The sequence below is a fragment of the Cryptomeria japonica genome, chromosome 1, assembly GCF_030272615.1.
Source record: "Cryptomeria japonica chromosome 1, Sugi_1.0, whole genome shotgun sequence".
In the NCBI taxonomy this organism is placed as follows: Eukaryota; Viridiplantae; Streptophyta; class Pinopsida; order Cupressales; family Cupressaceae; genus Cryptomeria; species Cryptomeria japonica.
This window is the reverse complement of record NC_081405.1, coordinates 644,248,615-644,274,509: the sequence shown is the minus strand read 5'-3', so window position 1 is coordinate 644,274,509 and position 25,895 is coordinate 644,248,615. Positions and strand designations below refer to the sequence as shown.

The 25,895-nt window shown below is 39.7% G+C and overlaps 1 protein-coding gene across 2 annotated transcripts; it reads left to right on the top strand.

The window, feature by feature from the left end:
* Positions 1–3,302: 3,302 nt before the first annotated feature.
* On the top strand, positions 3,303–17,425 carry LOC131037821 (pentatricopeptide repeat-containing protein At2g22070). Of its 2 annotated transcripts, XR_009104306.2 has the most exons (3): positions 3,303–4,098; positions 14,770–16,289; positions 16,989–17,425. XR_009104306.2 is itself a non-coding variant. In XM_057970043.2 (2 exons), the coding sequence occupies exons 1-2, from the start codon at positions 3,514–3,516 to the stop codon at positions 16,126–16,128; spliced, it is 1,944 nt and encodes a 647-aa protein (XP_057826026.2). In that variant the 5' UTR covers positions 3,303–3,513; the 3' UTR covers positions 16,129–16,294. The 2 variants fall into 2 exon arrangements, 1 of the variants encoding a protein (XP_057826026.2); XM_057970043.2 differs by lacking the exon at positions 16,989–17,425 and having other exon boundaries at positions 14,770–16,294.
* The last annotated feature ends 8,470 nt before the right edge of the window (positions 17,426–25,895 follow it).

Genomic DNA, 25,895 nt, shown 5'->3' with positions numbered 1-25,895 from the left:
TAAACCTACCATTCTTCTTTCCATATGTAGAAGCAAGATAAACCCACACAAACCTTGTTGCTCTCATTTAAAATTAGCCTTTCTTTAGTGTTCAGTTTAGCCTCTAGCTTAGTGATAATGTTGAGAAATTGATTTTTAAGGGATTAATATTTTCTTTTTAGTATTCAAAGATACGAAAAAAGTTGTTTCACCTTAGCTATAAAATAAATATTTGACACATATTAGAACTTATTTTTCTCGTAAGATATTTAATTGATTTTCTATTCCAGTACATAGTAAATCTTCCATACTTAATGAAGTGATTAACTATCTTAAGAAGATTTAGTTGCAAGTGTAGACACGTCCTGGATTGAATGCTAAATTATGATAGACTTATTTTTTGGTACACAATAATCTTGTTTCTCTAATAGTTAAATCTTAAACAATTTTGATAAAATAATTACTTGTGTGTCTTTTCATGCCACTTATTCCTACCATTAATAGTGGATATATTAAGCATTTCTTAGTTGATGTGGACTTTTGTTAACATGCCTTTTATTTGTATTATGTGTTAATAAGACTTTAGGTCAAGAATATGATTTAATGAGCCACACTAACATTATTTGATATTGATGTTTTGAATCCATCCACTACAAGCTTTATATTTTAGTTAAGAAACACTAATTATGAAGTATATGATGATGAGCATGATGATAATAATAATAATTTCTTGTTGTAAAACACCAATTTGCATGGTTATGTTGTAGAAATTTGTGGCTTAGATTCTTTATCCATCTCTTACAATCTTTCACAAGTCTTGGAATTATCTAAGATGTGAAATGCAAGTTATTAACAACATTAAAAATGAAAAAGCAATGATAAAATTTATCATTAAGTTGACTTCTAACATAAATATTTTATATATTATGTTTTTTATGTAATGAATTATGATGAATCGCTATTTTATTATTAAAATAATGTATCAATCTCGGTACTTAAATTGAAATTGCTCTTTCAAATGTGTGTATGTAATTCTAATTATATAGAAATCTATTAATCTAATATATTCACTCACCTCACTATAATATAGTTTGTTAATATGATAGCCTACAAGGTCGAGTAATGTCTTTGTCTTTTCATGTTTTTGATTAAGGGAAAATAGGTTTTGAGGGGACCAGAAACCCCGTACCACAGGTTTTAAAGGGACCCAAAACCCTCAGATTTTGCCAGGATTTGGAACTTACAAAGAAACTTTTGCCATAAAGACACACAAATAAGATCAACATACTAAAACAACAAAGCTAACTAGAACCAACCAAAAGCTAGCATAACCAAAAAAAAATATCCAGCACCAAACTAGCTGGCAGCACAACCTAAAGCATTAGATGAAGTCGATAGACTCCCACATCCAAACATTAAGGATTTTCTGGGATCCCCTACCCATATTCAAAAAAATCAGGCAACAAAAGGCTAGCCCATCCCTTAACCAAAAACAACTACAGTCTGTGTTGGGCCCTCAAAAACTATCAACATCCAGCCATAAATGATTACATAAAAGAAGCATTAAAAACTGAATCGAAACATAGGGGTTTTGAAAGGCTCCCCTAACCTTCAAGAGTGTGTGTTTTGCATGGCTCCCACAACTAGAGGGTATATCAAGGCCCCTGCAAACCATAATGGGTTTTGAGTAGGCTCCCAAAACCAACAACAAATTGAGTTTTGAGAAAGGTCCCAAAACCCACAAGTTAAAGCCAACAGAGAAAAACAAGCTGAAAATAATCTCCCCTCCGTCAGAGCACTTTTCCACTTCTATAGGAAAAGGACCCACCTCCATAGGGTTTAAACATATACAAATCACCAACCGAGCCTTCCAAGCAACATTCAACACCATAAGGTCCAGGGGCACATAATAAACACACCCACACATAGAAGATAAAATATTAAAAAAGGCTCCCGAAGCCTTCACAAGAAATAGAGGCTTGTGGTAAATAAGAACCAAACGAACTAACACAACCAAATAATCCACCTCCATAGGATTTGAGTGGTCAGGAACAATCATTCTGGTAAAGAAAGCAGAATAGTTTCCAACCTCAAAAAACAGGGTGATAAACACCCTTAAAAAAATCCATCTTGAAAAGATTGACCAGACACTCCTTCCCCCCACCAGGATGCTATTCACCTCTATAGAATAAGCAAGGAGGGGAAAAGGAGGAACAAAGGTCCCCTACGAAGAAAAATGCCTCTCCAAAGGCAACAGACAACCCGAGGGGGGAGAAGAGCCCAAGAACCCTAACAAAGGCCAAGCCCCGGTAGATCCACCTGGGTCCCAAACAACACCCCCACACCCCACTAGGACTGGGGTAGTGACACATCCAAAGGTCACGGTCAGACCAAGAGGGATGGCAACAATGAGGAACCCACAATTGCAAAGGGGCGGTAGAGGGCGAGCCACAAAAGGCCAAATCTCCCGCCGCCAAGCCTCCCCCTCGACTAGGCCCACATAGAGAAACAACAACCACTGCACCGAGTCTCCATCGGTCCAGAATCCAATCTTGCAACCACTTCTAGATCTGCAATCATGGCCACCCAATAAACATCAAGAGGTGGAGGAGTGGGCCAAGATGAAACAAGGCACAAACGTGCCATCACCATCACCATCTTCTGTGTCTTCAACGACCTCCTCTGAAACCCTAGTTCCACACTTGCGTCCCTTCCTGCTCCTGCTCTCGCTTCCGCTTGCCATTTTAAAATTATATGGTTTGAACCAAGGATGTAGGCTCTATAGGCAAGAAGCCTCACCATTTCTCCAAGGTTCTCCCCATGGACAAACATACTCCATTGTCAACACGGTAGAGACAAATCCACGGGGTTTGAACCTAGGTTGTAGGCACTACAAGCAAGAAGTCCCACCATTTCACCAAAGGGTCATCCCCATTATGTCTTTTCATGTTATAATACATATGCTTATTTTTTAATGCTTTAGTCAACCTTTTTGTATCATGTGTATTATACATAAGATATTGTAATTATATATGATAGTAAATGTATTAATTATTTTGAAATAACTATAGTGCTACTATAAAGATATATTGATTAATACAAAATAGAAAAAAAAAAATCTTATAATTGGGACTTATTTGTCCATTTTGTTTCAATTGTCTATATTGATAAATTATGGTATATTAAAAATCATTTAATAAAAATATATCCATTAAAAACTCTTAGATTATCACTAATGAAATTGTTATAAATCACTAATTACACCTAAAGGTACTCTATTGGATGGCTAATAGACATACATATAAATAGGTATGTTGAACAAGTACAATAACATTCGTTTGTTCATTCTTGACGTTACTAGCCAGTGGAGGAGATTTTAAACAACTAGAAAGCACTCTATCTCAAATAGCTGTGCAACTGGTATAATTTTATGGGTTTTGGCTTAACCAATCAGCAGTAAAACTGTTCAAAACCACTGTCGTAATGAACTCCTAAATCTCTGATGAATCATTAAAACACGATCATGGCTTTACTATGGCACTCAACAAACTCTCACAACATTTTATGCCCATACAACAATGGTGGAACTTTGGTGTCATTGCTTTAAAACTATGTACCCTAAACAATGCATTTTCCGCAGGAAAAATATCCCCTAGTATAAAAGACTATGCCCATATTGTAGAACAATGTATCGACACAAAGGACTTGAGATTGGGCAAGCTACTTCATTCCCGGATGCTCGCAACCGGTTTCAATCCCGAAATCTTATTGTGGAACCGTCTTATTAGCTTCTATTTAAAATGTCGGAGTTTTGAGGATGCACGCCAAGTGTTTGACAAAATGCCACAGCGAAATACATGCTCATGGAATGTTATGATCAGTGGCTGTACCAAGTCTGGCAGAATTGTAGATGCACATGAACTGTTTGATAAAATGGGTGAAAGGGATGCTATCTCATGGAACGCAATGATATCAGGGTATGCCCAAAATGGATATAGCAGGCAATCCCTGAAACTGTTTGGGGACATGCAGCATAGAGGCGTAAAGGCAAATGAATTTTCGTTTGCTAGTGCTTTGAGTAGCTGTGGAGATTTGTCAGCTGCTCAAGAGGGGAAACAGGTATTTTTCACGTGCTCTTTGGTTTTTGCAATTTTGCCACTACTTTTTAAAATTTTGAAAAATTAATTAATCCTGCCGTCATGATTGTTAACCTGATGATAGGTTTCAAGGGAGATCAGAAACTTATAGATTTTAGTTCTTTCTTGGCAGTTGTTTCCAAAAGTTTTTTTCCTTCACAATAATGGACTGCATACGATTGATGACATCAAATTAAAATTTGTGATTGGCGAGAATTTTCCGAGTTTTGGTGTGAAACATACAGGGGTATTGGCTTGCTAAATTCTATCTTTTATTATCTTGGAAAATCTTTGGCAAGTTTATCGGCTCTTAAAAAGTTGGGTTGGGCAACCTTGTGCGATATTCTTAATATTTTAACTTTGAATTATAGTTAAATGTACCCATGTTGCTCAAACGCAAAGTTTTAGGAGTCTGTAATGTCCCCACTTGGGATTTCCTTTAATTTAAACCTGAGACATCCATTCTAACCTCAAATTAGAATAGTAATATATTAATAAATATAATTTTATCAGAATTTGATATATTTTACTATAAAATTCTGAGATTAATTCGAATAATGGAACTTATTTTGATCAGCTTTCCGGATTTTGACAATTGAGGATATGTTATGATTGATAGAGTCAATGATACCAGCAGTTCCGAAGGTGTCATTCATTGATATAAGTATGCAATTTGTGTCTATGACTGATTTTGTAATGGCAACTGTACTGTCATGGTTTGTGTTATAGTTCTTTGTCACTATGCTATGTATATACTGTCATCCCTGACACCAATCCACATATTCATGCGATCTGGTTTTCTGACTCTGTGCATGTAGAACCACCCAACTGGGCAATGATGGTGGTGTTCTTTCGGCTTTCTATCCGTAAGTATATATAACCAATTTATGCCAAAATGTGGATGAACAACTCAGCTCACCCCCATGCATACCACCAAGAACAAAGATGTTACTGCTTGTAACTTAATAACAGTTCTGATCTTATCAATCCATGGTGATGTTATTGGATGCTTTGATTCCTTTCCTTTATATCTCTCAATGTGAGGGAGAGGTTACACCTCTTCATCATGTATACCCTTTGGCAAGAGACACGCCCTTTGAAATATCCCAGACCAATTTTTTCAATTTTTCAATTACAAAGAGTAACGCAACACACATCCGTTAGGGTTAGCACTTAAACCAAAATGATGCGGAAAACAACTCTAACCAAGAATGTACACCAGGATCTCAGGTTGGGCAAGGCGTGAGCATATGGTCAGAGGGTCTTAAAGCATTCTGAAAGTAACTCTAACCAAGAATGTGCCCAAGATGGACTAACATATGGTCAGAGGATCTTGGTGCATGCTGAAAGCAACTTTAACCAAGAATGTGCCCAAGATGGACTAACATATGGTCAGAGGATCTTTACAATTACAATTGCTGAAAGAAAAACTTGACACCATGCATGTGCTTTCAAACCCAGGGTGGGAATGGAGCTACCATATGGCGGAGATGCTAATAATTTAGAAATGGAATTAAATGTAAGTAACAAGCGTGAAATGAAAATGAGAAGAAATGCTGCCAGTACTACTGTTCAGCTTACAATATGATAGTAATGCTTGCCAAGATCATAGGATTAAGACTATACAATGCTGTAACAATATAGAAGGCTCTCCCGGGCTTAACAAAAATGATGAGTCCAAGAAATTCTACTCAAGGATCAATCTTAATATTCTTATTTATGATAGACCTGCGCGTGAAATGCTTAATCAGCAACACATGGAATCACTAAAATGCTCATTACTCTCTCAATACTAGTCCGAATGACCCAAAACCAAAAGCAATGGCTTCCTATGAAGGAGGCGACCCAACCAATACCAAGAAATTAGACATTAACCCAACAGAGTATTTATCACGAACCCTAAGGCAATTCCCAGCAGTGATGCCAGGCAAGAATGGCGATTCTTCTCTATAAAATAAAACACTTCATATTAGAATCTGCAAATTTGCACAAAGGAGCGCCCAGCCAAAATAAGAGGAAATATGCAATACCCAGAATAAATATGTTTTTATTTTGAAATATATGAGTGAAACTACAAAACTGCCCTGCTAACCGCAACTCCCGAAAATGAAATGAAATGCAAATAACTGAACTTCAAGCACAACTCAAGCTACAATGCAATCCCCACTACAAACTCTCACAACTACACTAAATCACCACTAGTTGCTATCTTTCAAGCAAGAAGCAATGCCAAGGCTAGGAGGCATTCATTCCTCGAAGCAACCCCAATACCATTCCGGCAGAGTAACATTACAATAGACATAAGATGCCAAATGAAGGGAAGAGGCCTCCATTTATAAGCTTAACAAGGTATCTCTAGAGGCTTCTAGAAAGTGCGCCCTAATTTCACATTTGAATTTTCCTCCAAGAGATGGCGCCACTTTTAAAAGCTTAATTAACCTTTATTTTAATTCACTTCTCTTCATAAAGTTGGCACCCCTTTTCATAAGCAAGATTTTAGACCTTAGGAAATATTAAATCCCTTCCATGATGCGTCCACCTTTGAAGACCACCTTTTAAAACAACTTGAAGTGATGAAGCTAGGCCAAGGGGTCAACTTCAAAATATAACATTAAAACATAACATTATTTAAATGAAATGAACTTATCTCTCCAAAAAGATCCCAAGGCCAAAAGTGACGAAGCCAATTGAACCAATTGAAGAAGAGAACCAACTATGTCGAAATAATCAAGACCATTGCCAGAAATAGAATTTACTAAAAATAGTAAATTCCAAAAAGTGCTAGGGACGCAAAGCCAGACATACCACTGCCAAGCCCTTTGAAAACCCAGAAAGAATCCGCGATCCAAACTCTAATTCACGAGCAACAACAAACTCCAAAATTGGAAACCCTAATTTCACCCATTGAGTAGCCTACGGGTCTCCGAAATAGGCCATCGGTCAATTGAAACATTACGCCTGAGAAGGGGACAGTACACCCTTTCACCATTAGCACCCTTTGAAAGAGTGCAACTCTTCATTATTTCTGCCCTTTGAAAGGGACACAACTCTCATAATCAGATCTGCACTTCGCATTTTCAAATTATTCCCCCTCTCAAATGAGGTTCTCTTCTCCCTTTTATATCTCATTGTTGAGGGAGTCACAACTTTTCCTTTCATGTCTTTTGACTTTTCATTAACTTAATTAATTTTTAATTAATCATATTTAATTATATTTAACTATATTATTTTATATTTTAATTTAATTTTATTATTATCATTTATTATTAAATTTTATTTCAAAGTGGGGACATTACAGAGTCGGACTCGATAGACCAAAATAGGACTCAGGTTCTGGCTTGGGACTCGGCAAAGAAGAAAACTGTAATTTTACAAAAATAAAAAAGAAATTAATGCATTTAGAGAGCATAAGAGCCTAATTTGATTATCAATCTCATAATTCAAACATTACACGTCATATGATCTTCAAACACTCAATTTTTGAAATCTCATCATTCATAATTTCATACTCATAGTTTCAAACTTTCAAATGTATAACAACATCATAAGTTTATAAATGTTTACATATACCATAGTTACCTGGAGACTCGTCTCCTACCCTTGGAGACCCATAGTCTCCGGAAACTTCTTGATGCATAAGGTCCTTTTGGTTGCCATCTCTTGCCATCTCCGAAGTCTCCTGACAAAAAATTGACGTCTCCTCTTATAAAACTTAGGGTAAAATGCAGTAAAAAGGCAAAACAAATAAAACAAACAAATAAGATAAGCTTGTAGCAAAGCAAAGTTGTAGGGAAATGACTAATAAGGAAATTGTTTCGCAGGAAGACAAAAATCCATGCGAAGTTATAGTGATTGGATTTATTGATAGTGTAGACTTTTTGAGAGGACTGATTTCTTATCATTGTAATAGTCTAAAGAGAAATTGCCTTTACTATTTAGCCAACAATATTGAGTGTGCTCAACAGCTATGTTACCTTACTTTCATTAAACAATTTAGATTGGCTATGATATCAGCAATATAAGCAATTTTAAAGTTAATATTAAACTTTACCACTGTTCTTGCTTTCAAAGTTCTTTGTCATGATATATTTTGGAAATTATTAAATTATATTTTAAAAAAATTGGTGTCTCCAAGTACCCTGTCTCCTATTTTTGAAAATTAGTCATACCAGTACCAGTACCAGTCTTCAAAGTCTCCAAGTATTCCAGTCTCTTGGTAACCTTGACATATAATGATATGTCAAAATGAGAAAAACAACCAAATACAATCTACATCTTCCTCTTTTCTCTAATAATGTAACTCAATTTTCCAGGCCTCAGACTAGAAGGTGCTAGGGTATCTAAATGATCATGAATTGTTTCTTCAAAACTGTCTTCATCGTCCTTCATTGCCTTCAATTCTACTACTGTTTTTTTTGTTTCTCTTCTTTCGAATTTTGCAAGATCTTTTTCAGTAAGGAGGACATCATCATCATTTTGTTCATTGATAGTCCATTCACCATATAGATTAACATTATTCAAGCTATGGACTCATGTGAAATGCCCTCCACTTTTCTAGTTCGAAGGCGAAGATTGTACCGAACGAAGACAAGATCATTGAGGCGCTGCCGGGTCAACCTATTTTCCTTCTTTGTGTAAATGTTCTCAAATAAGTTCCAGTTGTGTTCATACCCAAAAGCACTACATGGCTGGGACAAAATACGAATGGCTATCTTTTGAAGATTAAGTGTGCCAACACTATAATTCTCCCACCATAAATCTACAAAAATTCATTTAAAAATATAAGAATTATTAATTAAGTAAAAAAATATAAGAATCAAGTTTCTAATTTTTTCTTGTAGTATTGAACTAAATTTTTTACAAGTTGTTGTTTTTCTCTCCTATCAACTGCTTGAGATGAAGAAAAGAGTTTCTCCTTCGCACCCTTGTAGACCTTGAATAGATAAAAATTAAAATAAATCAAATATAAAAAGTTAGTTATTATGCATGTAAAATGGATGTTTTTAGATAGTCAACATTGCCAAATTCATAAATAAAATATAGCAAATCTCACCTCCAACTCATCAAGAACCTCATCTCTCAAGTCACAATTAGGCAACATCTTATCAATGCATGCAAAATGCCTGCCATAACCTCCTCATCAGCCTTAAATGTATTAGAGTAGAATTTTGGGTTTAAGAAGTAGGCCAAGGCATGTTTTGGCTAGTGGAGCTGATTTGTCCATCTACGATCAATGATGCACCAAGTGATCTCATATTTTCTCTTGTTTCCGTCATAGTTATGTGAAATGGCCTCGTTGGCCCTATCCATGGTCTCATAAATGAAACTCATTGGCATGCCCTCTCCTTCCACCATACGAAGAACCCTAACCAAAGGTTCTATCACCTAAAAAATGAAAACAAATTTTAAATTATTATGAAATTAACTCCCCCCCAAAAAAGAGCAAATAGATTATCTTGTATAAAATTTATGTTTGTGTTTGTTACTTACCTTGACCAACTCCTCTCCATTTTTATTGAATTATCAAAAACTATACTTACAATCTTCTCCCCTTCAACTTTTTTGGAAAATAAAGACTCCAATCAAGCATCAGACACAAACATTTGCTTGAGATGTGGAATGGCACCAAGAATGCTTTGCAATGTGAGGAAGTGGCTAACAAATCATGTCACTCTTGGTCGCACAAGGTCCTTGCCATTTGGGTGTTTTCTCATCAAAGAAATGACGTAAGTATGGTTGTAGATAAATTTGGTAACATATTTAGCATCTTCAACGACACTTTTCACCCATCCAATCTTCCCAATGTCCTCTAACATCAAGTTCAAGCAATGTGCAGCACAAGGAGTCCATGAAATTGTAGGATACCTCTCCATAAGCAATCTACCTGTAGCTACATATGCAGCTGCGTTGTTTGTGATAATTTGGTCAACATTCTTGAAACCTACCTCCTAGATCACCTCGTCTTATAAATTGCACAAAGTCTTAACATTTTTTATTTCATGGGAGGCAGCTATAGACTTCAAGAACACTAATGTACCTTTAGAGGCCACTAAAAAGTTAAGGAGAGTCCTATTCCATCCATCTATCCAATAAGATGCTGCAGCTTTTTTTTCGCCATTTTTTTTTAATCAACCACAAGCCGTGTTTGTTTTATGGCTTCCTCTAGCAATGGCCCACTCAAATCTCTAGCTGGTGGGGTCGTAAACCCCTTAACTACAATTGTCAATGCATTCACCAAACCTTCCCAATATGGGTTGTTCACCACATTGAAAGGTAAATTATTATAGTACCCAAAATTTGCTGTTGCCATCCTAACTTCTTGATGTTTTTCTTGTTGTGTAGCTAGGTCAGATCCCTTCTAGGGCCGACCTAGTGCACAAAATGCCAAGTGGCTTGTTGGATATCTCAGTTGTATGAGTCTAATTTGGGGTAGACCCTATTTGGGCGAACCACTTGTGTGTAACTTGTGATTAAGTTAAATGTAACTTGCAAGTAAGGGAGACTCGTATGTAACTTGTAATATATAGGTCTAACCCTATCCTTGCCGCCAAAAGTATATGGCCAACTTGAGGTCTATTAGGAGGTATTGATTCATATATATGCAAGGTCGTGATTGCATCAATAGACATGTAGTGTGCTTGGGGGTTACGATAAGAGCTTATCGTCTATGGTTGGGAAGGCAACATATCTGATGTTTGCCCGTGGTTAACGAGCACTACCATAAAATCAACATGGTATCAGAGCGGGTTCCTTCTATAGAGCCTAATCGCTTGAAGGTAGATCTTGTGCTTTTGAGGGAGTTCAATCAAAGTAATTTGCAGAATGAGAAATCTAAGTGCAGGCAAAAGTCGATTACCGAGCCTCTCAACTCAGATGTGAGCATCGCATATGCTCTGCGGCGAGTAATGACTGTTGAGGTGCCGATGATCACCATAGATCTGTCGTTAGTACTCAATGACAGATTCAGTCTGATGCCTTGGCGTTGAAAGTCGCCAAGCTTGGTATCGAAATGCTGATGGTAAGTGGAGTCGCTATGGACATCTCTGTCCGTTTTAACATTCTATATTCGAATTCTTCATTTGGGGAGGAGAACATGTTGTGGAGGATTCTCTCCAGCGATCGTAACATTTTACTAGCAAATGACGGAGATCGCTCGCTTCACGACGCTCGTGGCTAGAGACATCGACAAGGTGGCAGCAAGCATTCTGAGGATTCAACGAAGTGACGCGAGTCGGTATGCATGCTATCGACTGCTCAGTGTAATGGAAGGTTGAGATCGAGTAGCAGCATAGTGGCAAGTTTGTGATGATCACATTAAGCCGCACACAAATGTGAAATGTGTGCGTATGGGGACGAAAGCAAATGGAGGCATCTAACGATCAGGAATGATGGAGAAGGCCTCCGTGCAATAACGCCTTGCAACAACTCTTGCATCATCCTAGAAGCTTCGAGAGTCACATGAAGCATTCGTTTTGTTGAAGCCTGCATAGGCATAATTGGATGGGGTTGCGAATCGGATGATATTGCAACTGAAGGTCTAGTTATTCGAGTTCTTACTTGTGTCGTTCTTGAAGACCATCTAACGTTTGTCCTAGGATGGGCACTGCAGCTTAGCATTCTGGCACACCCTGCTACAGGTGGATTTCTATCACATTTATGTGGTTGGTCCATCACTTTGCTGTGAATGGTATTAAAGGTAGTTCTTCAGATGATGCTTAAGCTATACACGGAGCAGATATTGTGGACAGATGATGAGTGATGGTAAGGGCCAAAGGCCACACGACCATTAGATCATCACTAGGGGCTTTGGTGTGATCAATCCAAGTGAATGGAAATTCCATTGCTGAGCAAAATTATAAAAGATAAGTACTCTTTATGTTTGAATAATGTTCATGAATTTTTCATTAAGTCATGCTACGTCATTGAATAGTGAATCATGTATTGACATTTCCCCTAACTATCATTATCTCTCTCTGAAATGCTTCCAAGACGAATTAGAGATTGCATTCAAGGAAGGAAGATTGCTTGCATTTCTTCGTAGAGGAAGAATCAACATTTAGAGGGAGTCTGACATATCGTCAAAAGTAACCTTGGACAAGGAGGTTAGAAGATTGATTTCAGCTTCAGAGGGAGCCTGACATTTCAGCTTTAGAGGGAGCCATGTCATCATGAAGATTTGGTTAATGCATTTTTCTCTGTGATGGAGAAATTTGAGGTGAAAGCCCTTGTTAATGAGTTCTTCTCTGAGGGAGAAGTTCAAAGTGCAATCCCTTGTTAATGAGTTCTTCTCTGTGAGGGAGAAGTTCGAGGTGCAATCCCTTGTTACTGAGTTTTCTCTGTAAGGGAGAAGTTCGAGGTGCAATCCCTTGTTAATGAGTTCTTCTTTGTGAGGGAGAAGTTCGAGGTGCAATCCCTTGTTAATGCATTCTTCTTTGGGAGAAGTTTGAGGTGAAAGCCCTCGTTCCACCCTCTGCAAGTAGGCATGGTGGAGATGCATTCTTCTCTGGGAGAAGTCTGAGGTTAAAGCCCTCGTTCCACCCTCTGTGAGTAGGTATGGTGGATCCACCCTCTGCAAGTAGGCATGGTGGTAATGCACCCTTCTTTGGGAGAAGGTTGAGGTGAAAGCCCTCTTCCACCCTCTGCGAGTAGGCATGGTGAGCCCACCCTCTGCAAGTAGGTATGGTGGGTATCATGGAAGAAAATCCATGATGTGCTTGTTCACCCTCTGGGAGTAGCTATGGTGAATGTATTATTCATGGGAGTAGCCATGGTGGTAGTCACTATGTGACTTGGTTATTCAGAAGGAATCCTCCCTAGCTAAGAGGGATTTTTGTTGTGTAGCTAGGTCGGATCCCTTCTAGGGCTGACCTAGTGCACAAAATGCCAAGTGGCCTGTCGGCCTTGGCATTTGGATATCTCAGTTGTATGAGTCTAATTTGGGGCAGGCCCTATTTGGGCGAACCACTTGTGTGTAACTTGTGATTAAGTTAAATGTAACTTGCAACTAAGGGAGACTCATATGTAACTTATAATATATAGGTCTGACCCTATCCTTGGCACCAAAAGTATATGGCCGACTTGAGGTCTATTTGGAGGTATTGATTCATATATATGCAAGGTCATGATTGCATCAATAGACATGAATTCAATAACATGAAGGACATGTAGTGTGCTTGGGGGTGATGATAAGAGCTTATCGTCTATGGTTGGGAAGGCAACAAATTTGATGTTTGCCTGTGGTTAACGAGCACTACGATAAAATTAACATTTCTTTATTTCGATTGGTACTTTCAAGTGAAGGTTGTGCTCTTGGAACATTGTGTGGAACAAAGTAATTTGGTGTTAATGAAGGAATCTGACTAGCATTAGAAAAAGAATCCTCATGACTCTCACCAAAAGATGAATGCGGTTGGCAGATGCTTCGACTTGGGCCACCAAGGGGATCGAATGGTGTAGAAGTGGATACATTTTGACTTGTCACTAAGGCTAGTGCTTCCTTTGTCTTCTAGCTCTCTTCGTTTTTCAAATCATACTCTGCAAGAAGGGTCTTCATCTCTCTAACCATCTCTGAAGTCGATGCACCACATATGTCTAGGCATTTTGGCAAGGTGGTATTTTGATCTATTAATTCCCCTTGTCATCAATTTACCGCATTCAATACAAGTGACCTCACCCTTTTTATTTCCTGGGATCCCATTTTTTTATACAGAGTCTCTTCTAGATGGCATTGACTTTGAAGTTGACATTGCTGTTTCAACATGAAAAAATAAAAAAATCAGCAAAAAAATGATAATCAATCATTTGAAAAAAAATAGAATTAAAAAACAAGCTAAATAACTAGGAAATAGGTTATGAAGGGAAATGGAAATATTTTTTCCAGCATTTCTACTTGTTTTTTAAGATTTTTTTTATTTTCAATTGAAGAAAACAAAAAAAGAAGAGAGAATAAAAATCACTTACTTCTGTCTATTTCAATCTCATATGCTCCTCTTCTCTGCTTCTTCCAACCCTATTTCACTATGCAGACCTGTTTTGGACAAGAAAATGCAAAAAAAAGTGAAAAAAAAAATTAAAAACCTGTTTTTTAAAGCTGTTGGACATCCCAGCCAGATGCAAGAGTCCTGCATCAGGATTCACGAGTCTGAGTCTAGGACTCGCATGAGTCTCATGTCAGGACTAGTGAGTTTTGGCCAAGACTCTCCAAGACTTGGCTCGCGAGTCCGTGGTCAGTCGACTCTGCGAGCCTTAGGACTTGTGAGTCCCGCAATTTTTTGCCATATGTGCACTAGATTATGAATCTCCTTATTACTGTGTGAGCTATTTTAAATTTGGATAAATTCTCACGAGTAAACATTACTGCGACACCAAAACCCCTTTGAAGATATCTTAAAGTATAAAGTTATTAGATTAGCTAGAACTTACACATAAAAATATCATGTTCTCTTGGCACACTGCTTATTAATTTTTTTTTTTAACCTCTTGTGAGAGAGTAGGTTAATGTATCCAACTGTAATTGGCACTGAATAAAAGATTCCATTTAGGAGGAACTTCTACCTGGTTTTAGTCAAAGGATTTCTTTGTCTTATGGTAGATTTGTTTATCCAACTATTCTATTCTTGTAAAAAGTTTCCCTTGCCTTCAAATTTCCTGGCAGGTACATGCTTACATTGTTAAAACTGGATTTGAGTTCAATTCCATTCTGTTGAATGCAATGGTTGATATGTATTCAAAATGCAGAAACATGGAGAGTGCGAGACAATTGTTTGACAATATTCGTGAACGGGATGTAATCTCATGGACAGCAATGATTGCAGGATATGCTCAGAGTGGGTATGGTGAGGAGGCTTTGAAGTTATTTTGCAGAATGCGTAGTCAGGCAATGAGACCGGATGCTGTTGTCTTCTCAATTGTTCTCAGTGCTTCTGCTAATCTAGCAGCTTTGGGGCATGGTAAGCAGGTTCATGGTTATATTGTCAGGAGTGGAACTGAATCAGATGTCTTTGTTGCTAGTGCACTTGTTAACATGTATGCCAAATGTGGCAGCACCATGGATGCAAGCAAAGTCTTCGGCGGTATGAATGAAAGGAATGTGGTTTCATGGAATACTATGATTTCAGGATATGCACAAAATGGACATCCCAAAGAGGCCCTCCAACTCTATGAACAAATGATACAAGCAGGGACAAAGCCCAACTATGTAACATTTATTGGTGTTTTATCTGCTTGTTCTCATGCTGGCCTCGTGGGTGAAGGGTGCTTTTACTTTAATTCAATGATTTGTGATCACTGCATTCCTCCAAGGACAGATCATTATGCTTGTATGGTTGACCTGTATGGACGAGTTGGGCGCTTGAAAGAAGCAGAGGAATTGATCAACAATATGCCATTTGAAACTGATGCTGTTGTTTGGGGGGCATTGCTTGGTGCATGTAGAATTCATGGGAATTCAGAGTTGGGAAGACATGCAGCAGAACAACTTTTTAGATTTGAACCAAAACGTGCTGGACCATATAAGCTCCTCTCAAATATCTATGCTTCAGCTGGCAGGTGGGATGATGTTGCAAAAGTGAGAAATGAGATGAAAGAAAAAGGAGTGCAGAAGGAGCCAGGATACAGCTGGATTGAAGCAGGTAACAAGGTGCATACCTTTGTCAGAGAAGACAGAACACACCCACAAACAGAGGAAATATATACCAAGCTAGAGGAATTGTCTGGGAAGATGAAGGCAACTGGATACCTGCCTGATGTGGACTTCGTCTTGCATGATGTGGAGGTAGAACACAAGGAAAAAAGCCTATTCTATCACAGTGAAAAGCTGGCTATTGCTTTCGGGCTTATTAGCACACCTTCTGAAGTGCCCATCAGAATCATGAAGAATCTTCGGGTGTGTGGTGATTGTCACACAGCCATAAAGTTCATTTCCAGGATTGAAAAGAGAGAAATTATTGTGAGGGATGTTAACCGCTTCCACCATTTTGAGGATGGCTTATGTTCATGTCAGGATTTTTGGTAATGCTAAATAAAATAGGCTATTATGGTGGTAATACCAAACATCTGTTATATGTCATCTTAGTGGAAGGAGAGGTAAAAAGCTGGTTGTGGGCCTTAGCAGAGAGCTGCTAATGCGTTAGCAAATATTTTTCATCCACCTTTGTGTCACAAGGGGTCACACTGGTAAGGTAATTTTCATATATCACTCCATGTAAGGGATAATTTTATCTACATTTTTACATCAATATGCTGATAAAAATAAAGGTATTATTGTAAAGGGGATCTCAAGAATAAGAGTCTGGAGTCAAATTTAACAAATTATGGTGAATATTGAGAATCCTTTGATCACACGTGCTGTAAACCTGTTTTACGAAGTAACACCCCCATTCTTTTTGCACAAGTCTTTGTATTTCATATAAATAACATTCAGCTGTAAAGTGCTTATGCTCACACTTTCTATGTTTTTACCTTCATGGGATTGGGGGATCCTTAAAAAGTGTTTTGAGAAGCTGGACTTGTTGAAATATCAAGGTTTACGTATTGTAATAAAGTATTCCTAGTGACTTTGTCGTTTATTAGTTAATATTTTTGTTAAAATAGTTAGTTTCCCGTAGGTAGTTTGGGTTAGTCTGGGGAAGTTACGGGAATCCAATGCTTTATAAGCGTTTGTCTAATTCATTGTAAAACTTCGTATGAACTCGATAATATTAATATCATTCTATGTTTATTATTGTTGCCATTATGGGTTTGATTCTAGTAAATGTAGATGCTCTTCAATTTTCCAACATGGTATCGCAACATAGGCAACAAGAAATTTATTAAGAGGAAGTCCAAGTAGAACGCAAGGGCATAACAATTATCTTAAATTGCTGGTGGTTGCAGCACACAAGGAAGATTGGGCACACCAAGAAGGTGTAAAAGGCGCTGAAGATAGCTTCCCTACCACATTTGTAAACAGTTTGAATGGTGCAGAGCAGAACTGTGTGAGGCAAAGCAGAAACCAAGCCTATGTGAATAGAAACGGATATCTGGAAATTGAAAAAGATTTTTTTGTGCAAACAAAGTTTAGTTATCTGCAACAATAACTATTGGGAAACAAATTGATATCACACAAGACTTGGTGATTGAATGATTAAAAAGTTGGTTTCATTGGAGAAGTTGAAGGTTCAAAAATATAAGTACATTATATATTTTTTGGAGTTTGATTTAAAAGGGCTTTTAATGTTTCTAGAAAAGGGAAAATGATTGAATTCTTTTGAACTTAATTAAGGGTAGATTGTGGAAATTGGAAGTATTTTGGACAAACATATGGCTATATTAAAACCATTTTTTAGAAGTTTTGTTTGAAATTTTTGTTAGTTACATCTCGTCCTTCAAAGAAGTTTAAGACAGTCTCTTAGTCTCATAATCAAAAGCAACAGTTGGATTGGTTGGTATAGTTTTTAAGTTAAAATTAAATGGTAAGAGGGTCAAGTTTTATACCTTATCTTATTGAAATTAGCTTTTTATTTTCAGAGATAAGGGTGTATAGAACTATGGAGTTATAAGGTCTGAAAGGAATATTCTAAATTGTATATGTATTGTAGCAATAAGAAAATAAGGTGTTATAAGGATGATTTGGTCACATTATGTGCAATTTGGTTCGGTCCAGCACCTTATTTTATTTTATTTTTTATCATATTATCTTATTCTTGTGCATTTGGAGCCATCTTTGCTACAGTTGATGGTATCACCAAAGAGTCACATACACCATTAAATGGATAAATTTTAATAAGGTTATATTGGAGGCTAGAGGAATTTTGTCATCTTGAAACAACTTCTTGCTTAGAGATGTTTTGTATGAGAATCATATGTTTTTGTTTTCTTTTTTGATGCTGATAGTATCAAAGATTGCATATATTTGTAAAGTTTGCTTTTTGAAGACAAGAAGGGATTTGGTGTAAACTCAATATGGATTGTTGTCTAGATAGTTTGTTAGGCGACAAATAGGAATAATACTATTAGTTATATTTTAAATGCTTTTGTAATGAGTCAGCCGTGTGGGTTCCTGTGTCAGTGTCAGTTATGACGGTTGGTACCTCGGCCAACCGTTAAGTAGTATATATTGCCATGTAAGGGAACCCCGACATTGATAATGATCATGTATTGAACTTTCTGGAATGCAATAAAGGACAAATTTTTCTGCCATAATATCGTGATTGTTATTCACATTTTGTGTACATTGAATTCTCTGGTTATATGTTTGCACGCACTGAAACTCTCTATTTGTTCCGTAAAGTTAGAACATATTCATCGTTGGGAGCAAACATTTTGGCACTATTGCCGATTTGAATTCCGGAGATCAATATGGCGGCAGGTGGTAGGCACTAATGGGCCGACCATTCAATTAGTAGTTGATTGTTATTGACAGTGATACACACGAAGAGGTGACCTAGGCGGGAGCACGAGAGGATTAATTGACAGAGGACTTGGTAGACTTGTGGGAGGTGTCGGTCACGCAATACGTGCAGAGGGAGGCTCGGGAGAGAGCTGTCCCTGAAGGCACGGTATGTGGCGAACTCATGGTCAACACAACCATATTTGATCTTCTCGGGAGTCTTCCAAAGCTGTTGGCACGAAATTTAATTGAACTTCAGGACCAAAGGGAAGAAACCAGCCATGAACGTCATTGATAGCAAATCCTGCAGTAGTACGAAGAACATAGCCGTAGGGAAGATGAAGAGAGGGATACGAGCAGACGTCGTACCCATGGCAATTAATGCCCCTATGTCCCAACAAAGATTGACGGCGTACTGATACCAATAGAGAGGTAAGCGAGGGGTCGGTACGAAGATCCCTACGTATCAGAGAACGAAACGAATGGACACGTCGACTGAGGGAGATTGTTGAAGGCTTGAAGAGTCCAGAAAGGTAGAGCAAGAGTCGGAGTGTGAGTTGGAGCTATAGCTGGGAGAGGTAGAAACCGTGTACATGGAACCAATTGGTAGAGGTTGCGAGCAACCTACCACTGCCAGACGTAGTGGGGGAAGATCTCGCTGACCAGGCCGCTCACTCGATGTCGAGTGAAGAAACAGGAACTCAGTCTGAGAACAATTCGTTGGAGCAATTCGACCGTGACAAAGAGGTCGTATGGGACTTGTAGGGTGAGGTCGCCGAACTCTTTGAAAATAATTTGTATAGAATTGGGAATTTGTCTCTCGTGGAACAGTAAAAAATAGGAGGGTCGGAGCCAAAGACCCTAAGAAGGAGGGACTATAGGAGTGAGGGTGATCAAGGTGCGGAGGATGGAGGGGGACGCGTAGAAAGCTCCCGTACGGAGCCAAGTAGTCCAATCTGGTTGAACGCATATGATACCTTCCAGGCAGCACATAACACCTCCTAGGCGGGAGAGAGTACCTTCAAGGTAAAAGCAATGGCACACAAATAGAACACTCCAGAGAGATAGATGCTTCCAAGATTCATGGGCAATGGGTTAGAGGACCTCGTACAACATTGCAAAACATGTGTAACCATATAGGAAGTGAACGACCAAGATGACCAAGATTACTGGTTGACAGTGTTCCCAGCCACTCTCCGGGGGATCGCGATTGACTGGTATATGGATCTTGATGCCCAACACAAAACAAGTTGGAATGCTTTGAAGAGGGCTTTCCAGGAGGAATTCAAGCTCTTGAGGGATGATAATGAGATTGTGGCCGAAATCTATAGTACTAAGCAAGGGAAAAGTGAAAGTGTTCGGGCCTATAACTGTAGGCTGAAGGAGTTGCTAAACAAGATGGAGAATCAGCTGGCCGATGGGTTGAAGAAAAGATAAATTGTGGAGGGACTCGTACCGTCCCTTAGAAGGAAGATGAGGGTGGTCCCTCCGCCGTCATATGAGGAGGCCTACAACAGAGCAATGGATATTAAAAGTGAAAGCAAAACATCAAAAGGGAAGAGGGCGAGTGACAATGACAGTACAGATGAAGATAGTGATGATGAGTCCAAGATCGTACAGGCCCTCCGTACGGATATGATGCGGATGATGAGGGAGTTGAAGGCCGACAAGGAGAATGGCAAAGAGGGTAACGAACTCTGGTGTATCGACTGCAAGGCAACACAAAAGGTCACACTAAGGGAACATGCCCATGGAAATCTTTTTGCGACATCTGTGAAGTGTTGGGGCATTCCATCAAGGAATGCCCGTACAATCTAAAAACGCGGAGGACACAAGTGCTCCTCACCCAACCGGAGCAAATCACCCTGTCAGCCACACCACCCAAACCAACAAACTCTGATGCTTCACCAGGGGGATATCGTAACAATCGGTGAGAGAATAATCGATCCAATACCAACACACCAAGGAGTAAAATCCAGTACGATGCAAAATAGCGACCTATGATTCAATGCCGCAAATGTAATGAATGGGGCCACTTTGCTCGAGAGTGTCAAAACGGAAATAACAATGGAAGTTTGTTGTGTAAGTGGTGTGATCCTGGGAACCATGAGGATGTTGACTGCCCAAAACAGAAGGGGGTAAATATGCTAGACGTCAAAGAGCCAGACGAGGAGGTACTAGCAATTACAAGATTGCAGAGCAAAAAGGTTGTGTACCTTGATCCCCGTATGGAGAAAGAAAGGCTCCGGGAGGCAAAGGCTAATGTTGAACAAGCAATGGTAGATGAATGATAGGCCTCACATAACGTTGCCAGTACCCCACTTCGGTCAAAGTTTGAAAGAACTATAATCAAATAGATGTTGCAAGCCACCATACATCTACGCGTATTTGACCTTCTACAGACAATGCCGCAATTGAAGATGACTCTCACAAATGTAGTCGGTAATAACATTATTGACCAAGAAGGTAACTAGTTGACAACGGAATCACCTGGCAGGTCTGCCACGGAACTGTCGGCAGGAGAACTATTTGGCATGTTTGTCACGGATCTCATGCTACTTGCGGTAAGTATTGGCCGGAAGCCAGCGGTAGTGGAAATGGAGATCCGGAGTAAATGTACTATCAAAAGAGACATGGAGGGATCTCGACAAACCAACCCTCTGGCCGCTGACATTCCACCTTGTTGGTGTCGACCAGCACGACATCAAACCCCTGGGAACACTCATGGCACAAAAGGTTGTGGTTGGCACACAACATAAATCTTCCTTGACTTTGTGGTCATCCCATTGGAGAGAAAGGCCTATGATGCCCTCCTCGGAAGAGGTTGGTTGATCGTGGCGAAGGCAAATCATAACTGGAAGAAGAACACACTCTCCATCGAGAGTGAAGGGCGTAAATATGTGATTGACTTGAAGAACTAGGCAGTAAGCGAGGAATTGACATCATCCGTGACTCGGATGACTCACATAATTGGGAATGGGGTTCACAAGATGGCAAGGAAAAGATGGAACCCAGCAACGAAGGGGTATTAGAATTAGAGGGATGCTTGGAGGACAAAACTAGTTCTTTGGCTAGACTCTTCCATTGGTAGATGGAAGACTACGAAGTATTTCACCCTGATTGCCACATGCTACAGATTTGTGAGATTGAGGAGTCGGGTGATGGTACGAAGAATACAACCTTCCCTCCAGAGTATAGGGAGTACCGTGAGGGTGTCGCATGGGTGGACGATACACCTGCGCATCGGTTTGAACGAGATAAAGTCATCAAGTACGAAGAATCCAACATGAAGAAAGTCAACTTGGGGGATGATGACAATCCAAAGGTGATCTTGGTCGGGGACGATTGGAACTCCGTATTGAAAGCGGTAGTGTTTAAAATTTTTGTGGAATACAAGGATGTGTTCGCATGGACATACAAAGACTTGAAGGGAATACCTCCAGAACTGTGCATACACAGAGCACCCCTAGTACCCAGTGCCCCCCGTACAGAGGAGGCCATACATAATGAATAAGAATTATGCAACAAAGGTGAATGAAGAAACTGAGAAGATGCTCGAGGCTGGCAACATCTTTAAGGTGGAAACTAGTGATTGGGTCTCGCCAATTGTTATCTCCCTGAAGAAAGAAGCAAATCAAATCAGGATATGTGTTGATTTTCGCTGCCTAAATGCCATAACAATTAAAGATCCCTTCCCAATTCCGTTCACTGATAGTATTTTGGAGGTGGTTGGCCACGAGATATACTCATTTTTGGACGGATTTTCCGGATATAACCAAATCAGCATTGCGGAGGAAGACAAGTTGAAAAACAATATTTATAGTGGAGGATGGAGTATATGCGTACAATCGGATGCCTTTTGGCCTGTGTAATGCTCCGACCACCTGCCAACAGATCATATTGCACATTTTGACGAGATGTCTATTGGAAGTTTGAAGGCATTCCTCAACGATTGGTCTATCTATAGTAAACAGGAAACCCATTTGAATGCACTCAGGGTGTGCATGGAGAGATGTCGACGGACCCGATTGGCCTTGAACCCCAAGAAGTGTCGATTCATGGTACCATAGGTTAAGCTACTGGGGCACATTGTGTGCAAGGAAGGGTTGAAGATGGACCCCGATAAGGTAGGAGTTATTGTGAACATGGAGAGTCTGGTGCATGTCACGAGAGTAAAATCCTTCCTTGGACATGTCAGGTACCTTAGAAGATTTATTAAGAGTTTCACACAAGTCTCATGTCCCTTGGACAAGCTCACGAGAAAAGGAGAACCGTTTGTTCGAGTGGGGAACAGAGCAAGAAGAAACCTTCAAGGACTTAAAATCTCGATTGGTGAGTGCACCAATCCTAGCACACTACCCTGACTGGGACAAAGAATTCCATGTCCACGTCAATGCCTCCAACTATGCCATTGGTGCCACTCTAGCCCAAGCGGGTGCACAGGGATTAGATCACCCCATTTTCTTCGCCAGCCGACTGCTTTCCAAGGCTACATAGAACTATAGCATGATGGAGAGGGAGGCACTTGGAATGGTGTACTTCATACAAAAGTTCCGCCATTATCTCCTTGCAACACCATTCACCTTTTATGTGAATCATCAAGCCTTGATGTATTTGGTGAATAAGCCAATAATCTAAGGAAGGGTAAGCCGCTGGCTATTATTACTTTAGGAGTTCACCTTCACCATCGTAGTACGGCCCGGAAAGACTCATGTAATTGATGACCAACTATCAAGGATCAAATCCAGAGAACCCACGAAAGGAGTAAATGAGGACTTTCCAGACGCTCACTTGTTCCAAATAGCCGTACTACCTCCCTAGTACAAGAGCATTGGCGAGTACCTGTCCACCTCAACATTCCCACGAGACATGCTGCTAGGGGAGTGACGTAAGTTGGCGTTAAAAAGCAAAACCTTCCAGCTGATCAATGGCCTATTGTATAAGATGGGACCTGACCAGATCTTGCGTAGATGCGTGGAGGAGGAAATTCCGAGTGTACTAAAAGAAGCTTATGACGGACTTGCGAGGGGCCACATGGGACTTGATGCTACCGCATGGAAGGTACTATTGGCAGGGCTGTGGTGGCCAACCTTGCATAAAGATGCACGAGAATGGGTTGTGGGATGTGATACATTTCAGCGTACGGGAAAACCATTGAAGCAGGATTTCATGCCCCTATTTCCCTCTCAGTTGCTAGGAACTATTTGAAAGATGGGGATTGGATTTTGTAGGGCCTCTCAAGGTGAGCAATATGCACAGATGTCAGTACATTGTCGTGGCCACCGAATATCTCACCAAGTGGGCCAAAGCGAGAGCTCTCGCAGACAACACTGTTGTGAGTACAACAAGGTTCTTGTATGAGCAAATTGTGACTAGGTTTGGGATTCCAATTCAGATTACAAGTGATCGAGGAGTTCACTTTGTTAACCAAGTCATTCGAATGATGATGACATAATTTAAAATCCTCCACAATCTATCCAATCCGTACTATCCTCGAGCAAATGGTTAGGTGGAAGCTACAAACAAGATACTCGTCTCCATCATTTATAAGTCATGTGGAGTGGAACAGGAAGATTGGGAGGAGCGTCTTCTCGAGGTAATCTAGTTGTACTGTACAACATACAAGGTGACGATGGGTCACACCCCATTCCAACTTATGTACGACCAGGAAGCCGTGGTACTGACAAAGTACACCATACCAAGTTTAAGAATTGTAGTAGACAATCGACTCGGGGATGAGGAAAGTTTGAATGCCCGTCTTATGAACCTCATGAAGTTAGATGAACATCGGATGATGGCATAGTGGGCGACGAAAGTGGCCCAACGCTGATGGAAGTACTAGCATGACAAACATCTCCGACGGACAAACTTTTGTCCTGGTCAGTTGGTTCTGAAGTATAACAGTCGCAATGAACTTCGACCTAGTAAGTTCAGAGTTTGTTGGTTAGGGCCTTATAAAATCAGGGAAGTCGGGAAGAATAGAGCAGTAAAACTATCTACCTTGGATGACAATTCTATATGTGACCCTGTAAACGACTCCAAATTGAAGCTTTATTGGGAACGTGATAAATCAACATGTTGGACTATGCAACGAAGGGGGATTGGACCATTGGAAGAGTAAGGGAATAGAGGAAGATCTTGTGGTCATCGTAGAGCCTTACAGAACCAATGAAGATTGGGCCAAACCACTCACTTTCAAAGAAGAAAGGTTGGTACCGAAGCAAGTCAAAGGCATTGCAGTGCCTTGAATTCACAAGCACCTTACAAATGCTTATTTTGGTGACCTAGCTGTGTGGATATGGCTCACCGGACACTGGAGAAAAAGGGCCCCATATGAAGGACCTTGTGAGGGTTACATTGCATATGACATTGACGAGGAAGCGAAAGCAAGAAGGAAGGAGGAAGAGCCAGTTGACTTAGAAGAAGAAATAGACCTGGAGGAGTACGGTGCGACTCTAGGACCATTTTTTAAGATGGTACTCTAGGACCATGTGATAGCATCATGTCCTGGTGAATAGGAAGCAGGCCCCAATTCGCTCTACTGGGTAATTCCCAATCCCGCGGGGCCACCCCAGGTTGATGGAGAAAAGGTAACCTGGTATCAATAGTATGACAAAAGATACATTGATGGAAGATACAAGGGTGTGGGACCAACACCTTTATTAGACAAACTTTTTGATCTTGAATATGTGGGTACGTGTTGCTCAGAGGAATGCTACAGGAGGCCACCATACGTGTGCACGTGGCTACATGACTCTGAAATCAGAGTGCGACCTAAGGGAGATCCCACTGGGGTAAAAAGGAAAATGCAAGACTTGGAAAATGAGAATGATACTGAAGAAGGACCAAGCAAAAAGATAAGGGAAGAAGGAATTGGCAATAGAGTAACACTAAGGAAAGGGATGAAATGTCGGGTACAAAAAACTAAGTTGCTTAAACAGAAGAAGACAATACGAGCTCCGCAAGAAAAGGTGGTACAAGGAGGTGACAAAAAAAGCACCCAGAGTAAGCAAATTGACAAGCTCCATGGTAAATTAAAGGTACGAAGGCTAAAATTTAAATAGTCTTGCCAAGTTAAAATGTTGAAAGAATATTTTAAAAAGGAAGATATTAGAGATAGAAAAAGCAAGGCAACTATTAAAAAGTAAGGGGGAAGGGTCAAGTAGTATTAAAAATTAAAACAAAGGGGAAATATTTTAAAGTTAGTAAAACAAAAATTACAAGTGGTGAAAAGAAATTATTTTATAAAAAATATGGATATGCCCTAACCCTAAAAATGAAGAAATTCCAACACATCAGGCAGGCGAGAAGAAGTAAAGTGGTGCAACGAGGTGAAGAGCAAAATCAAGGCACCATATGATTCCATACGGATTGTGGATAGAGATAGTAAGCCACAGATTTCGCCGAGGGAA

Coding starts and splice junctions, on each gene's coding strand:
- LOC131037821 (XM_057970043.2), top strand. CDS start 3,514: ATGGCACTCAACAAACTCTCACAACATTTTATGCCCATACAACAATGG. Junction 4,099..14,769: donor CTGCTCAAGAGGGGAAACAG/GTATTTTTCACG, acceptor ATTTCCTGGCAG/GTACATGCTTACATTGTTAA.